The sequence below is a fragment of the Trichomycterus rosablanca genome, chromosome 16 (genome assembly GCF_030014385.1).
Source record: "Trichomycterus rosablanca isolate fTriRos1 chromosome 16, fTriRos1.hap1, whole genome shotgun sequence".
Lineage (NCBI taxonomy): Eukaryota > Metazoa > Chordata > Actinopteri > Siluriformes > Trichomycteridae > Trichomycterus > Trichomycterus rosablanca.
In genome coordinates, this window is record NC_086003.1 from 25053070 (window position 1) to 25070596 (window position 17527).

At 39.2% G+C, this 17527-nt stretch overlaps 1 protein-coding gene across 1 annotated transcript; it reads right to left on the bottom strand.

Annotated features, from left to right (window-relative positions):
• Positions 1 to 7228: 7228 nt before the first annotated feature.
• Positions 7229 to 9990, bottom strand: zgc:171740 (uncharacterized protein LOC795694 homolog; the record flags this gene model as incomplete). Its single annotated transcript, XM_063012168.1, has 5 exons — positions 7229 to 7503; positions 7609 to 7638; positions 8552 to 8762; positions 9264 to 9680; positions 9841 to 9990. Coding segments are annotated over 5 exons (993 nt in total), but the record flags the coding sequence as incomplete, so codon positions are not given.
• Positions 9991 to 17527: the final 7537 nt, after the last annotated feature.

The following is a 17527-nucleotide window of genomic DNA, read 5'->3' on the forward strand; positions in this document are numbered from 1 at the left end:
GGCTCTCACTGTTACCATGGTTACCAGCAACAGGAGCACGTGGGCTGGGCTGTGAGTGATGAGAATTTGTTTGTTTATTTATTTATTAGGATTTAAACGTAATTTTTACACTATTTGGTTACATTCATGACAGAAACTGTAGTTACTCATTACACAAGATTCATTAGTTAATAATAATAATAATACATTTTATTTATATAGCGCTTTTCAAGATACTCAAAGACGCTTTCAGTCATTTTGCTATTATAAGCATTTAAGTTTTATTACTGAGGATGTTAGTCCAGACAGACGAAATAATTAAACAATCTACAAAAACACTGAAAAACCAAACTGCAGAATACATTTATTTTAACCATAACCACACAGGAAATGCAATCTTTCGGTGGCCGAATAGCCAGGCCATGGTGAGGTGCACTTGTCAGTGTGCTCTCAGTGCTGGTCCTAAGCCTGAATAAACAAAAAAAGGATTGCATCAGGAAGGGCATCCGGTGTTAAACTCTGCTAAATCAGGTATGTGGGCCAGAACAATCTGCTGTCGATCCATATATATGAGAGCAGTCGAAAAAATTTCACCATATTTCAGTGCTGCTGTACATTTGACAACGCTTAACCATTATAAATAATGATTTTGTCAAACACAACAGTCATGGACAATTTTGTATCTCCAATTCACCTCACTTGCATGTCTTTGGACTGTGGGAGGAAACCGGAGCTCCCGCGGGAAACCCCCGCAGACACGGGGAGAACATGCAAACTCCACACAGCAAGAACGAGTAATAATCAAGACGCGATCAATCTATTCATCTGTAGGAAAAGTTGCAAAACCAAGACAAATAATAAATAAACACATAAATAAAATGCTGTATATGATGTGTTTACAAAAACACGTCTTTTAGAGTAGATTAACTTTATAGTAAGGCTAAGTCTAAAGTTTTCATACGTTTGTCAAAAACATGGATGTTCTGCAAGTTCTGAAATTCAAATTGTTTCTGCAAGACATAGGCAGCACAGTGGCTCGGTGGGTAGCACTGTCGCTGGGTCCGGGTCCTTCCAGGCATGCACACACAAACCTAAGAGCACCATGCACAATGACAAACATGGGTCAGGTTAGTGTAAGTCATCTTCCTATTGCGTCTTGCGTTATGATAAATCACATTATTTTGGCAGTCTGACAAAATATGGGCTTGAGGAATATACAATATACTGTACAATAGTTCCCTACAGGCATGGCTGGATTACTGACCGGGCCAGTGGGGGCCAGCGCCCAGGGGCCCTTGAGGTCAGGGGGCCCCGGCCCAAAACATTTTGCGATGCCTATCAACATTTATGATCCAATATATTTTTATTTCCGAGGGCCCTCCATTTTAAGGATCCTCTGACTATTAGGGACTTTGACCCCAGGGCCTCTTGGGGGCCCTAGCCATGCTTTTGGGGCCCCTAGCCATGCTTTTGGGCCCCTTATGAAAATGGATGAGGCGTTGTGGCACTGCTCTGACTTCGACTTCTGGCTATTAGGGGTCCTAGGAAAGAGGGCGGCATATTTTTAGAGGGCCCTGGTTATGAGAGCCCCTACCAGGGGGCCCTAGAGAAGAGCAGGGCATACCATTAGAGGGCCCTTGATCACGAGGGCCCCTGCTATGGGGCCCTTGACTTCCATAGAAGTCGTTTACCATGGCTCCTTGACTTTCTAGGGACCTACAAATTGCCAGGCAAGCTACCATATTTCATAACAGACGTTTTGTTGCAAATATGCGATTCAGGCCCTTACTTAATGTTTCTGAATTTGTATTGTTTCAAAATTATTATGTTCAATTTCTCTTAAGCGCAGAGACACAAATTAATTTAGCAATTTTGCAATTATTTAAATTTAAGACAAGCAATTTCAAGCAGTTTGAATGCATACACACACTTAACTGAGCTATTTGATGTTCTTTTCATGCCTGACAATATGTCCAACAGTGAGCTCACTTTGCCCAGGGGCCCAGACTATCCTTAATCCGTCCTTGCCTACAGGCAAGTATACTGACTGGATAAATGCAGAATAAAATTACCGTTTCAGCATGAAAATACTCCATTAAAATGGTTTTGTGGAGAAAGACTTCAGTCCTGAGTCCTGTGGGATTTTAGCTTAGAACAAAAACATGGGTGGGTTTACTAAAGTCTGCGAGGGTAGCTGTGCTAGTGTTGTTAATAACCAACCACAAATAAAACTTTCACAAGACATAATCGTCTTGTGAAATATGTGTTTCAAGTCATTTATAGAAGTAATAGAAATATCATATTAATGCTACAAAACAATGTTCGGGTGTTGGGTGTCCAAACCGCTCCAAAAAATAGTTAGTTAGTTAGTTAGTTTAGTTCCAGTGCAGTGCAGAATCTCCTCGAGCTGGATACATTTAATCACTCTAATGACAGCAGCTTATTCAGAAGACATTTTTATTAACTAATAAATTATAATCATTGGTTTGTTTAGTGATACAAATAATTAAAGAACACAAAACAACTGTAGTAACAAAATTCTAAAAATATATTATTTTAGTTGATTATAAACCCCAGGAGTTGTGTAGTCTGTAGATTAAATTCAGCATTCAACAAACAGTAAAACAGTGAAATTCACATGCAGGTAGGTATATGATCAGTGAAGAGAAACAAATCACATTTGTAACATAAACAGCTAAAATAATTTCACAATTGTTTTTTTAAATACAAGAACACATTCAAAAATAATAAGAATGAACAAACACATTTTCACATATTCAGACTGTTTTAAATTACTTTTTAACATACCACATTTTCAGCATTGGGATCTAAATCTTAAACAAGTTTTTTCTGCTTTTTAAAGGATCATTATATTAGGATACACATCCAATATGATACTAAAACTGTTACATGTTTCTTTTTCTAAAGATTTGTCATTGCATTCCACATACATACATATATATTGTCTTTAAGACTTTTAAAACAAAACTGTCAAGATACTGTACCACAGTTTTGTCACTTTTGATATACTATAAAGTTTACCCTGCATTAACTCCTTTTTTAATTTGGTTCACATTCAAATTTACAACACAACTCATGGCACATACACAGTTTTGAGCACCTAATTCACTTATGCAAAATGCAAAATTACACTGCACGTGCCTTTTACTTTTATTTTTGTTTTATTAATATTTCATTCACTATAACTGATACTGAAACACTGGCATTTATTCTGAGAATACCCATTAACCACTAAAAGCAACCTTTTTTTAATTCAGATGAACATGTAAGCTGCAGTTCATTCTGAAGTGATCATGACCATGTTTGTTTCATCCAACCAGCAATTAGACAAATCTTAATAATATACTTATTCGAGAAGAAGTACTATTTTCTAACAAAAAGTGCATGTTTTTAACACAGAAAGCTCTTTTAAGGTGTCTAGTCTAGCAGATTAAAAGAAGCCGGTCTTACTGAGTAATAAACCAATTACAATTTAGTTTTCATTTTACTTCAGCCATTCAGCACCATAGACACAAATCTGTAAAGGCCAACTGGGTTGTGGTCTTGCTACAAAAACACATTTGAGAGAAATTCACTGATACTGTAGGCAAACATAGTTTCCTACTTTAACACTGTTAAAGCTCTTTTTCTTTCTTTGAATGGGCCACCAGCCATACATTTAAAATGTATTTTAAAGACTTTAGGTTCAGCATTACACTACATGGCCAAATGTATGCAAGGCTAACTTTTATCTAAATATATAAGGGCAGTAGAATGGGTTCCACTGAACATGACTTTGGACCTGGCACTGTTAATTACACCTGTAAGTTAGTTGTGAAGTTGAATAATCAAGGAGCAACATCGGTTTAACCAAGAAGTGATAGCCAACAAGCTCACAGAACAGTAATATCAAGTGCTGATGTGAATAGCATGTTGCACCACTTACTACCAATTTCTAAACTGCTGTCAGTGTACTCTCAAGCAGTAAAACACTTAAAAATAAAATTTCAACATCTATAATGGTGGGTGGATGTTTTCTATGGTTTGGGGCCCTTGGTGGACCCAGTGAATGAGGTATTATTGCTCAGTATCATTTTCCAACCGCAGAAATGCTCTATGGCTGAATGGAACCATATCCCCAGTCATGTTCCAAAGCCTTCCTGGAAGTTCCTGGAGGCACTTATAGCAGCAATGGGGAATCAGCTCTAAATACATTTAAATGGATTTGGTAAGTAATTTATCTATGGATGTGGCTGTTTAGTAATCAATATACTTTTGGCCATGCAGAATACAACAGGAAAGAGATTTAAATGAAGGAAACAAATTAAAAATGTGTTTGTTAATTTATTTTTAATGCAGTGCTGTGTGGTTGGCTGAAACATTCTCTGCTGTGGGTGAAGACACCCCTCACATTTCAAAGATCTAATGAAAGCTACTAAACATAGACTTAACTGGGCTACGTTTTTCTCCTGTTTTTGTTTTTGCAATAAAACTAAAGTACTGGAACACAAGTCTTTGTTCAGAAGCTTTAACTAAATTGATTTCTTAATTAAGTTAAAAACTGTTAAATGTTAAAATCAGCTGAGTTAAAATATGCATGAAGCAACTTAGATTATTAATTTGGTGAGACAGAAAATGTATTTAATGATATTTGATTTTGTTTAATGGCCTCCTGTTTGCTTGTTATTGATTGTGACTGACTACAGCTGTTGACTTCTCTGTGCCCATTCAAATAGCTTGACTGCATCCATTTTAAAAAGTGCATAGAACACTGCACTCTTGCCAGCACTGTTCTGTCACATGGACAAAAAGAAAACAGAAGTGTCTATTACTGAAAATATATTGGACCTTTTCACAAACAGATCTGACACCTGTATTAATAATGCTGCATAACAAAACATAACATAAAGTACATTCATTTCTGGCACAATATCTCCGAAATGAGCATTGTCTGTCCCAGAAGCACCACTTTCTTCCAGAAAAATAAATGTATACAATACCATAGATTATAATGCATACTTGAACAATTAACTGTAATAAAACAGCATGATGAGGTGCATTACCAAAACAAGGATACATCTGGGGAAGAAATAAAACAGTGTATTTACAGTTGTTTCTATAAACACGTTGTACTCCTGGTTTCAGTGTAAGGTGCAGTAATATAATGTATCTACTGAGAATGTAAAAAGCTCTCCAGCACTAAGTGGATGTGTGGGCAGTAATCAGAGCACCATGTGATCAACACTGATGAGGCTAGTGTTACAGCTGTGTGGATTTGACGGAAGACTATAAAACCATTGAGAAACCATCAGCATAACAGAATGGTCGATGATAAGATAATTACGGCTTATTGACTAACGTCTAGCGTAACTGTGTCATATTAGGGGTGAGAGTGGAAAAAAGAGTGGAAAAGAATGAATGATGGAAAAGAAGAGAAACTCCAGAGTTCATTTCCAGTCAGAAGTAATCATACTGTGTTTTGGATTTTTACTTATTCACTTAACCTCATCCAGAAGCAGTTACCTTCATCCCTGTTGCAGTCAAAACACTGGGTGAGATGCTGGAACATGCCACAGACAGAGCGTTAATCCATCAGCGGGCAAAACTCACTCAGTCACTCTCTCTCTATCTCTTACACACAGTAGCCATTTCCATTAGTTGTTTGTTTTTGGAATTTGGCATGAAAAAAAAGTACCCAGAGAAAATTCAGTTCCATGGAAAGAACATACCAAACACCTCACAGATAGTGACCAAAGTTAAGGATAGAGCCCAGGATCTTAGACATCCACACTTCCTGCTGCCCACTGTGCCAAACAGTTTTTAAACACAGATATGTTTAAGATATAATTTTGTTTTTAAGTTAGTGTATGGCTTGGGCCCACTGTATGAAAAGAATGTAGACTCTTGATCATAGGCTTGTTGTACATCCAATTCCAAAGCCACATCTATTAACATAGAGTTGGTCCCCTCTTAAGCTGGTGCCTTCACTGTTCTGTAAGCACTTTTCACAAAAGTTTGGAGTGTGTTTCTGGGACTTTATGTCCATTCTGTCAAAAGCACATTTGTGATGTCAGGCACTGACACTGTTTTTGCATAAGGTCTGGCTTGTACCCAACATTCCAATTTACCAAAAGGATGTTCAAATCAATTGAGGTTAGGGCTCTGTGCAGTCCACTGGAGTTTCCAAATAATAGACCACTGTGCATAAAGTGAGAAGTTTCAGTGAGTGCATTTTATTGTGTTGCCAGCAACCAAAACAGCTCTAATGTAATCTGTTGTGTAGTTTTATTTACTTCATTTATGGATTAAACCAACAGTTATGTTAAAAGTTTATTATCCTGTAAGGATTCCCATGTTTGTCCACATACTGTTTGTTATTATATGACACAACTTTACTAAGTTGTAGCTTTAAGGCAGCAATAGCTGAGTTGTAAAAATGAATTTGAAGGTTACGGTTACTTTTGACTGGAAATAAGCTGCACCAACCAGGCTTCTGTTTTGAGATCTGTTTTGTGAATGCCTAGAAACATAAAGTAGCACCTTATCATAGACATGCACATGCAGCCTACAGACTAGCTCAGAACAGACTATTCTATGCATATCGGTCATTGTTGCATCACTTGACCATACCTGCTGAAGTGTGTTAAAAGCACTAATCCATAGTGTATCAAACAAAGTGAAACTAGACTAAATGTTTTTGTTTTGTTTTCTGTAGTAACACATTCAATATTTGTTAAAAAATGCTGCTGGTTTGAACACAGGATAACACCAGTAAAAAAACTGTAAACTAGATGTAAAGGGAACAGATTATTCTCTGGTGGTCCCAGTTAAACAAACAGAGCAGTAAAGGAGCAAAGGTGTATTTGATCTTGTCATGCCACCTTAATGCTGGCTGAAGGTTCTGAGACAGTGCTGTGGAATTATTATTGGAAATCAAAATTCTTTCCATTTGTTATTTCTTATTTTTGTTTAACACACAGACCTTGGTGTGCCTTAACCTTCATGCACTATGATGAACATTTACCATCGCACAGCCTTCGCTATGTTGTGTAAGTGGTTGCTGCTAGCCTCTGTGTTTGGAGAGTGAAAGCTAATTAGCCACCCAAGTGTTTTTTAAGCTAGAATAAAAGTTTGCACATACATAGCTATATTAGCTAAACTGAAACTGAGTCATTAAGCATAATAACATTAAAAAATTAATCCAAACCAGACAGAAATCTGAAAAGGAACAGTAAAACTTGAACACAGAACGTCACACCTTTAGAAACTGTTCAGGAACAGTGGATGGAATGTGTGTGGATATTAAAGGAGTAAACTACAGGCTTCTCGTGGTCCTTCATCAGGATCTAAAAACGTGCACGGCGCGTACCACGTACTGTCTGCAAATGGGACACTCACTCATGCGGCCCCCGCACTTGCTACAGGTGACCATGTGACCGCATTCCAGCAGCACACAGTCGATAGGTGAGTCCATGCAGATCTTACACAGGTTCTCTTCCTGCCCGCTGGGCTCGGCTGGCTCTGCTACAAACACAAGAGCACAAGTTTGACCACGTTACACACCAGTTACAACATTTATTAAACACTGACTAGTGAAATGTGTGAGCATGTTAAACTAATAATGTTTACCTGAATCTGATTCCTTTGTAGTGTTTGAAACTGAAAATAAAGAAGTAAAACTATGGTTATGGTTAGAATTCAATAATAATTTACTAATCCTTATTGAAGAAACAAACATGTTTTAGATAAAATACATACTGTTTCATTAGACATAGACAATCATGTCTGTGTAGACACCCGACCACCTGATAACACAGCTGAGATTCGAATCATGGATCTTACTGGTAGTGGGCCAGCGTATTTTACCACTGCACCACCCGAGCGCCCATCCTTGACTGCTTTGAGTCATGTGAATTTTTTAAGTATATGATGCATATTGATACGTGTGCCTTGCTTGCACAGTCACAGTTGGAAGCTGCTTTGGGTAAAGGCCAATAAATGTAAATGTAATGCTGGGCGCTCACACCGGAATCACACCTTGTACAGGGCAAAACACCTTAATGTTTCTGGGAACTTGAGTACCTGGGAGAAACCCACACAGACACGGGGGAACATGCAAAACATCACATCACAGGCAGTGACTAGGCGAGAACCAAACCCACATGTACAGGGAATGTAATTGAAGTAATAATGTGTTTTATTCCAACAGGGTTTCAGCCAATTAGAGTTTAGACTGTTGTTTATTTGTACTAAAGTAAAGAAAGGTTTAATGAGAAAAACACAAAGCACGTTTGGATAAGAGTGTCTGCTAAATGCTGTAAATATAAAGACTAAACCGAAGGCTTCAGCTCAATGCAACTCAGTAAAACACTGCAGTGTCAAATTATATCAACATCTTGTTAACTAGATTACACCAGGTTGGCGCTCCAAAATGCTGTTTTCTATTTTTCTCTATGCAGACAGAATTTATGATTGTGTGTGTTATCACACTGTGAGCAATATTTTATCATTAAATATTACAGAACTTACAGAACTAAGCAAGATGTTGGTGTTTATATGAAGAGTGACGTACCCAGGTTGTGCAGGTCTTTCTGGTCACTGAAGAGCCGGGTGACCCTCTCCATCAGCTCCCACTTCTCACAGCAGCCCTGATAGTTGACAAAATTGCGTGACAGGATTTCCTTCAGCTGGCGTACGCTGAGGCCCTCGATGTCCTCCACGCTTGTCAGATCGGACAGAGATGCTCTGCGACTGTGTACCTGCGTCTCTTCACTATCTGAGGACTAAAACACACAAACACAGGTGTTTATACGCTACTCACCTTTATGCAGCGGAAAAAAAACAGTTTATCATTAACACACAAAGAGTAAGATCCTTTATTAAAACAATTATATGTCATTTGTATAACTGCAGTGTGTTAACAGTAGTGTGCGAGGATTTAGGCCTACCTAGCCAAATTATTGTATTTTAATAATATATTGTTACATTTTAAAGAAAAAAGTAAACAATCTCTGCAGCCAACAATTTCAAAACATCATTTATGCCTTATGCTCAAGTGGCTAGTGAAGTCACGTGTTAAAGGAGGTGTGTGTTAGACAACAGCCCTTATTGGTCAGCATTGATGTTGTGCAACCTGCAGGGGTTGCCAGAGTACACACAGAAATGGGACAACTTAAAAACAAGATTTTGTAGTAGTTTTATAGATTCCTGTGGGTTCTGGCTGGAACTATTGGGTTTTTAAAGACTGTGTCTGAACACTGTATATTTAAGTGCAATCTTATTACCTCATCGTCATCATCATCATCTTCTTCATCCTCATCCTCCCCTTCATCCTCCTCCCCCTCTGTAAGGGACTCTGTTTCCTCAGCCACTTGAGAGGGATGTTCTTGGGATTGTGAGATGTCTGGAGCAGCTGGCTGGGGGACGGAGTTACTGCTACCATTACTGCTACTGCTGCTGCTGCTGGGTGTGTGTTGATCCAGCACGAGCTCCACCAGCTCCTCCTTCTCACGGCACATGTGTGTGGGAGTGTCATGCAGGTGCAGGTAGTCGCGTAGCTCCTTCACTTTCAGGCGCATCAGTTCGCTCCGCTCGAACCGCGTACCCACAAATCGCCGACACGTGAGGCACAGACCAGGCCTGAGCTCCGGCTGCACCCAGCATCGTTCGCAGAAGTGCTTTCTGCAGTCTACACATACATGCTACAGAGAAGAATCAGCAATCAATTCCAGCCAATTCCATGCTGAGCTGTTAATAACCACAATCTGACCAGTTCATGTCTGAACCAGCACTGCTCTAAGACTACCTGCAATGCAGTAGATCTACCTGTAGACTGATTAGATCTGGGTGTATGTAACTTACCCTTCTTGCAATGTCAAACTGGTCTCCACAGGCCTTGCACAAGTGTTCGGGTGATGCTGGAGAGGGGCCGTAGCCCGAATTTGTGTAGGCCAGGTGCCATGAGCTGCCGTTTTCTTCCACGGTGGCGGTCGTTGTCCCACACAGAGCCAGTTACAACTGCAGGCTCCTACAAGTGTTCCTGCACATACAAAGATTTTTTTTCTTGAATGGAGTGATAATAAAAAAAAAATAGCTTTTTAAAAAATATTTATTTATTTTATTTATTTAGTATGATTTACACTGTTTGGTTACATTCATGACAGAAACGGTAGTTACTCATTACACAAGATTCATCAGTTAACAAGTTCAATGTCAAACACAGTCATGGACAATTTTGTATCTCCAGTTAACCTCACGTGGGAGGAAACCGGAGCTCCCGGAGGAAACCCACACAGACACGGGGAGAACATGCAAACTCCACACATAAAGGACCCGGACCGCCCCACCTGGGGATCGAACCCAGGACCTTCTTGCTGTGAGGTGACAGTGCTACCCACCGAGCCACCGTGCTGCCCCTTTTAAAAAAAAAAAATAATAGTAGTAATAATAATAATAACAACAACAATAATTATTAAAATGATTATTAAGGTTTTTTAAGGTGGGTAGGTGGGTGGGTGGTTAGGTGGGTGAGTGAGTGAGTGAATTAATGAATGGGAGAGTGTGTGATGAGTGTGTGTAAAGCCATGTGATTCAAGGTGTGTGTATTCTGCATTAAGGCCAGCATTTCAGGAATAAGGTTTGAATACACTGCAACGTCATCTATATAAATGTATAGATTGGTGAAGATTTTTTAATTATTAATTAAATTAAAAGAAACGAAATTAAAATAAAGAAAGACCTTTTAAAAATGTTGAGTTAGTACAGGTTTAGTGCTTGATTGCCTAAATTTGATATATGGTTAAAAATCATTCTGATTTTCCATCTGATAATTACAATAATACTTTTTATAAGATTATTTTATACATGCTTTTAAGTAGCTTTAAAGCATATTTTGGATCTGTATGTAAAGAATAATAAATATAATGACAGTTTATAAAAGAAAATATATTTCCAGTAATTATTGTAATCACAAAAATCTGGACTATTTTTAAATTACAGCTGTGCCAAATAATAAGCTTAAACAGATTATATTTAAAACGGCATTTAAAGCTACTAAATTACTACTAAAGTGCAAGATTGTAAAACAACACAATCGTAATCTTCAGTGGGACCAATTTAACGCATTTCCATTAACCGGTCGTTAACAGTCGGCTGTATCTCAAATCCATTAGTCTCCCTATATATGTGTACTAAAAAAGACAGAAAACACTACCCCCTAAACCCTACCTAGTGCCCTATTTATAAACTATAGTGCCATTTGAGACAGCCGGAAAGCATCTGTAAGGTACGTTACGAACTAGCCAGCCATGCTAACTGAAAAAAAAAATCTTACCGAAAAGACCAGACCTCTTCAAAAACAGACATTTTGAATTTTCATAACCATTGTATGACTTGCACGTAGTAACCCTCAAACTCTAAATATTAATGCTAATAGCTGTAGCAAGCAACGCTCCAACATCCAGTCATGATCCCCTTTAGTGATGCGCGATTCAAGAATCAATTGTCATTGAACCGATTCCTTCAACCTAACAGTTTCTTCCTGATCTGATTCATTTAAAAGAATTGAATCGCTAAATGATTCCTAGTGGAGTGAGTGTCCAAAATCACTCCACATTATAATTAGTGCACTAGTTTTAAATATTTTCTCTTAATATCAGTCGTATCCAAAATCATTTTTTCAATACTTTAGGATATGAACTGCAATACGAACTCCAAACGGTACAATCCTAATGTAGCAGAATACCCAAAATACAACCTGTAGTGTGTAGTGTGTAGGGCGTAGGGAGTAGGGAGTAGGGCCATGATTCGTGTCTCCTCGTTTATGGTGTTAGTAAAATACCGCCACCAACTGAGCATACTTGAAAATAACATGGTGATGAAAACGAAGTGAAATACCAGACAATACGCAGCAAAAAGTAAGTGGACAAGACTTCTAAATGGGTTTTACTTTTTCAGCCATTTTAATTAATAACCAGTGTATGATATTAATCATACAGCACACAACAGTGTCCTCACAACAATCTCTATAGACAAACACAGGACTCTATAACAGGGTAACATCTTTTTTTAAACAAATGTGTCACATTTCTGCACACCTAGAGCTGACAGTCAGCTGTTAGGGGTGTTATTTCGAAGTGAAAATGCCAAGCAGCAAGAACAGCTTAGCTACAAAACCAAACATGACTGCTTACCTGGACTGTTGAGTAGTAGGCCCACTGAGGGTCATACCCATCAACACATAATCTCCATGGATTATTGTATATTAGTAATGAACAGGTTGACCCCAAGATCATATAGCACAACATGTTAGAACTAACAATTTTACCATCAGGTTAGTCACAACATCACATTGTGTCCACTTCGTTTGAAGTTCAGTAGAATCTCTGTGGGTTGGTGCCAACATAACCAATACATTACATTCTAACCTAATTGACAAATTATAGAACATAAGAAAATCCATTTTTAAAAAATAGTGCTTTTACAATGTTGTGCTAAAGAATCAGTCTGTAATATTGCAAATATGTATTTAGGTGAGTTAATACATTTATAGTATATTTGTTACAATTTTAAGGTCATGTTTTATACACTTTTGGTTACATTCATGACAGAAACGGCAGTTACTGGTTACACAAGATTCATCAATTCAGAAGTTCAATGTCAAACACAGTCATGGACAATTTTGTATCTCCAATTCACCTCACTTGCACGTCTTTGGACCGACTGTGGGAGGAAACCCATGCAGACACTGGGAGAACATGCAAACTCCACACAGAAAGGACCTGAACCCAGGGCCTTCTTGCTGTGAGGTGACAGTGCTACCCACTGAGCCACCGTGCTGCCCAAGTTAATGTATAACGTTGCTGAGTCCTTAAAGTTTTTCATTTGACATACAGATGTCATTAATACAATGTTAATGTTAAATACCATGGATTGAAGATAGAAGAAGATATACTTTATTTGTCATTTATACTTATACAGATGTACAGTACAATGAAATTCTTTCTTCGCATATCCCAGCTTGTTTTGGGAGCTGGGGTCAGAGCGCAGGGTCAGCCACCTTACGGCGCCCCTGGAGCAGACAGGGTTAAGGGCCTTGCTCAAGGACCCAACAGTGGCTGCTTAGCAGAACCTGGATTTGAACCGCCAATCTTCCAATTGATAGCCCAAAGCTCTACCCACTAGGCTACCACTGTCCCTATTGGCGACCTGTCCAGTGTTTTCCGGTGGAACTGAACTCACCGCATCATCATTTGGTGTGATGATATATGCATCACCACTACTAGTTTGTGTCTGGTAACTACTTGTTTATCTATTTGTCATGTGACTGGCTATATTTCACACTTACCTTTATTGGTAAAATTTGTGAGAAGGGTTTAATATACACTGTTATAAAAAATGTTAATAAAATGCTTTTATTATTGTTTGCACCTGTTGTATTTCTGCACATGCAAATTACTTACAATAATGCAATGTACACATTTAACTTCACTCTAATGTAAATATGCTGAACATTTTTCTGTATGTTATATTTCCATATAACCACCAGGTCGCGCTGTTTACCACTACAGTTCACCACTAACCACAGTTTGTCTAGAACAGTGTTTTTTGTTACACTTTCATCAACCGGTTTATCCTAGTCAGGGTCGCGCTGGGCCCCTGGCATAATCATGTCTGTGTAGATTCGAACCCAGATCTCAGCGGTCGTGGGTTGGAGTAATGGACCCCTGTGCCACCCAAACGTGATGTCCAGTTTTGGAGAAGATATTGAAGATGTTTATTTATACACACACACACACACACACGTATCTGTATATATAAATGCTATATACTCACTCCATTTTAATATTTTACTTAACGAAAATATTGTAATACAATAACAACCTGGCAAGTGCAATGGGGGGCATTGCGGTGGGGGGTTTAGTTCATGTCGTTGAGGGCCCCCACCAGCCATGGGCCCCCCCCCCGGTAGTTACGCCCCTGACACACACACACACACACACACACACACACACACACGTGTAAGCCTACATCTGAGTAAGATATCAAATCTCTTGGCTAATGAATTGCTTTTGAGTTCGTAAACACGTGTTTTATCATTCACCGAACCACAACTACAGGGGTGCGAGGAGCCTCCTACGATGACGTGTTGCCTCATCTCTGGAACTATCTGGAGAAGATAATTACCCAGACAGAGTAAATCCAGCTGGCTGCTGTTGTTGGGTGTTGGCAGCTTGTGTTGTTGGCATGTTAGCATTCAGGACTGTTGGGCTGAAAGGGAAGGACAGGCAGCTGAGGGCTGAATTAGCCTGCAGATGTTGGAGTAGGATACAGATACGATGTCCAGCTGAATGAGCTACGATGCAGCTGCCAAGCCTCAAATAATGACTCCTTCCCTCCTGAGCACATACTCTGATTCCAAACCTTGAGCCGACTCCTGTCATGTTTATTAGACGAGGATTAAAATGATCTATAGTAACTGTTAAACACATTCTTTCCTCTGGATGTAAAATCGCCCTGAATCTTCATACAAACTCTCGATTTTTCTTATATCTTGTTCCTACAGGAATGAAAACAATTTTGAATTCAATAATAAAATATTTGTATCCAGTCCAAGACATTTTACTTTTTTATATGTTGAACATGTAGTTTGTGTTGTTCTGGTATTTATGTATCAGGTGCAGCAGTGTTGTTAGGATTGGTAAAAACCTAACTGTTAGCACTCATTGTAGGAGTACAGTTAGATACTAGAGCTTTTATTTTCGTACACAGTGTATATTAATCTTCCTCCTCTCTTTTATCAGTGGACACCTTCTGATCACAAGATGCATTTGGCTTTATATTTATTGTTGGTAACATCGGTCTGTCGGGGTTCTGTCAATTGATAAATGAGGTTCAGGGTTTGACAAAGTGTAACAGATGTAACAGAGTAACAGATGGGCTACAGCCAGTAACTGTATACCCACAAAGTATACCCAGTGTACCTAATAGTTTGGTGCTTGATGAATGTGTGGTATACACCGATCAACCATAACATTAAAACCACCTCCTTGTTTCTACACTCACTGTCCATTTTATCAGCTCCACTTACCATATAGAAGCACTTTGTAGTTCTACAATTACTGACTGTAGTCCATCTGTTTCTCTACATGCTTTGTTAGCCACCTTTCATGCTGTTCTTCAATAGTCAGGACTTTTCCAGGACCACCACAGAGTAGGTATTATTTAGGTGGTGGATCATTCTCAGCACTGCAGTGACACTGACATGGTGGTGGTGTGTTAGTGTGTGTTGTGCTGGTATGAGTGGATCAGACACAGCAGCGCTGCTGGAGTTTTTAAATACCGTGTCCACTCACTGTCCACTCTATTAGACACTCCTACCTAGTTGGTCCACCTCGTAGATGTAAAGTCAGAGACGATCGCTCATCTGTTGCTGCTGTTTGAGTTGGTCATCTTCTAGACCTTCATCACTGCAGTGCTGAGAATGATCCACTACCCAAATAATACCTACTCTGTAGTGGTCCTGTGGGGGTCCTGACCATTGCAGAACAGCATGAAAAGGGGCTAACAAAGCATGCAGAGAAACAGACGGACTACAGTCAGTAATTGTAGAACTGCAAAGTGCTTCTATATGGAAGTGGAGCTGATAAAATGGACAATGTGTGTAGAAACAAGGAGGTGGTTTTAATGTTATGGCTGATCAGTGTATATATATATATATATATATATATACACTTTATGGTCAAAAATATGTGGACACCTGATGAATTAATGTACATCCCATTCCAGTCAGGTCTGTGTGCAGGCCACTGAAATTTCTCCGCACGAAACTCATCAAACCATGTCTGAGAAATAGTTTTGTGCACAACAGCAGTTATGCTGTCTTTTCTAAACTGTTGCCACAAAGTTAAAAGCCTATAATTTACTGTATTTTACATAATTGATGTTAAACGCCTCCTAACAGTGGGTCTGGCTAAAACACCTGAGCTTAGTAATTTGATGTCTCAATACTTATTATATATATGCACACAAAAGGATTCAATGTTGCAAATTTGATGTTAAATGAATATCATTACCATTTTACCCATAAATCTACCTAAAAATTACAGAACCGAAGTCTCTTATTGACAAAAGTATTCAGACCCTTTGCTGTGGTCAGGTGCATCTTGTTTGCCTTAATTATCCTTGAGATACTCAAGTGGAGTCCACCTGTTGCAATGTGAATTGATTGACATAGTTTGGACAGGGGGCGGCACGGTGGCTCGGTGGGTAGCACTGTCGCCTCACAGCAAGAAGGTCCTGGGTTTGATCCCCAGGCGGGGCGGTCCGGGTCCTTTCTGTGCGGAGTTTGCATGTTCTCCCCGTGTCTGCGTGGGTTTCCTCCAGGAGCTCCGGTTTCCTCCCACAGTCAAGTTAATTGGACACACTGAATTGCCCTATAGGTGAATAGGTGTGTGTGTGTGTGTGTGTGTGTGTCTGCCCTGAGATGGACTGGCACCCCGTCCAGGGTGTTACTGTGTGCCTTGCGCCCATTGAAAAGCTGGGATAGGCTCCAGCTCCTGCAATGTCAGGACAAAAACCAAAGCATGAAATCCAAGCAAGTGTCTGTTAATCTCAGATTCTACAATTTTAATATGTTTACATTTACAAAATGGACTGTGAAAACATTAAAAATCTTTTCTGTCAGTTAAACAAAAGTTCGAATGAATTCATATCACAGACTCGTTTGTATTCCATTTTACCAAATGTCCCAACTTTTCTGGAAATGGGGTTTCTATGCTACTGAATATATTTAGCAGTGTTTTGAGCCACCAGAACTTTGCAGTGCATTCTCTGCTGTCCCGTGTCCATGTCGGGCTCCTGTAAAAATGACTGAGGTTTAAAAGGATTCGGGGGTCTTGCATGCCTTCACATTTTAATGAGTGATGGAATCATGGCTGCATTCCTGAGGACAAATAAGGGCCCACACTTGAGCTAACATTTGTCTGCTTCTAATAAAGCATGCAGCATTAAGACTGATTTAGCTTTAATGTGTAACATTCTTCATCTGAGCATGCTTGGAATTTAAATCCAGTAAATTTACAGCATTTTTTTGTGGTAATGGAATGTTTAACTTTTAGACACTAAATTCTATATTTATTAAGTTTGTTTGTTTGTTTATTAGGACGTCATGTTTTACACTTTGGTTATATTCATGACAGGAACGGTAGTTACTCATTACACAAGGTTAATCAGTTCACAAGGTTATATTAAACACAGTCATGGACAATTCAGTGTCTCCAATTCACCTCACTTGCATGTCTTTGGACTGTGGGAGGAAACCGGAGCACCCGGAGGAAACCCACACAGACACAGGGAGAACATGCAAACTCCACACAGAAAGGACCCAGACCGCCCCACCTGGGGATCGACCCCAGGACCTTCTTGCTGTGAGGCGACAGTGCTACCCACTTAGCCGCCGTGCCGCCCCATTTATTAAGTGATTAAATACATTTTGCTCCATTATATGCAACCTTCTGACTTTCACTTTACAGTAAATAAAAAGCGAAGA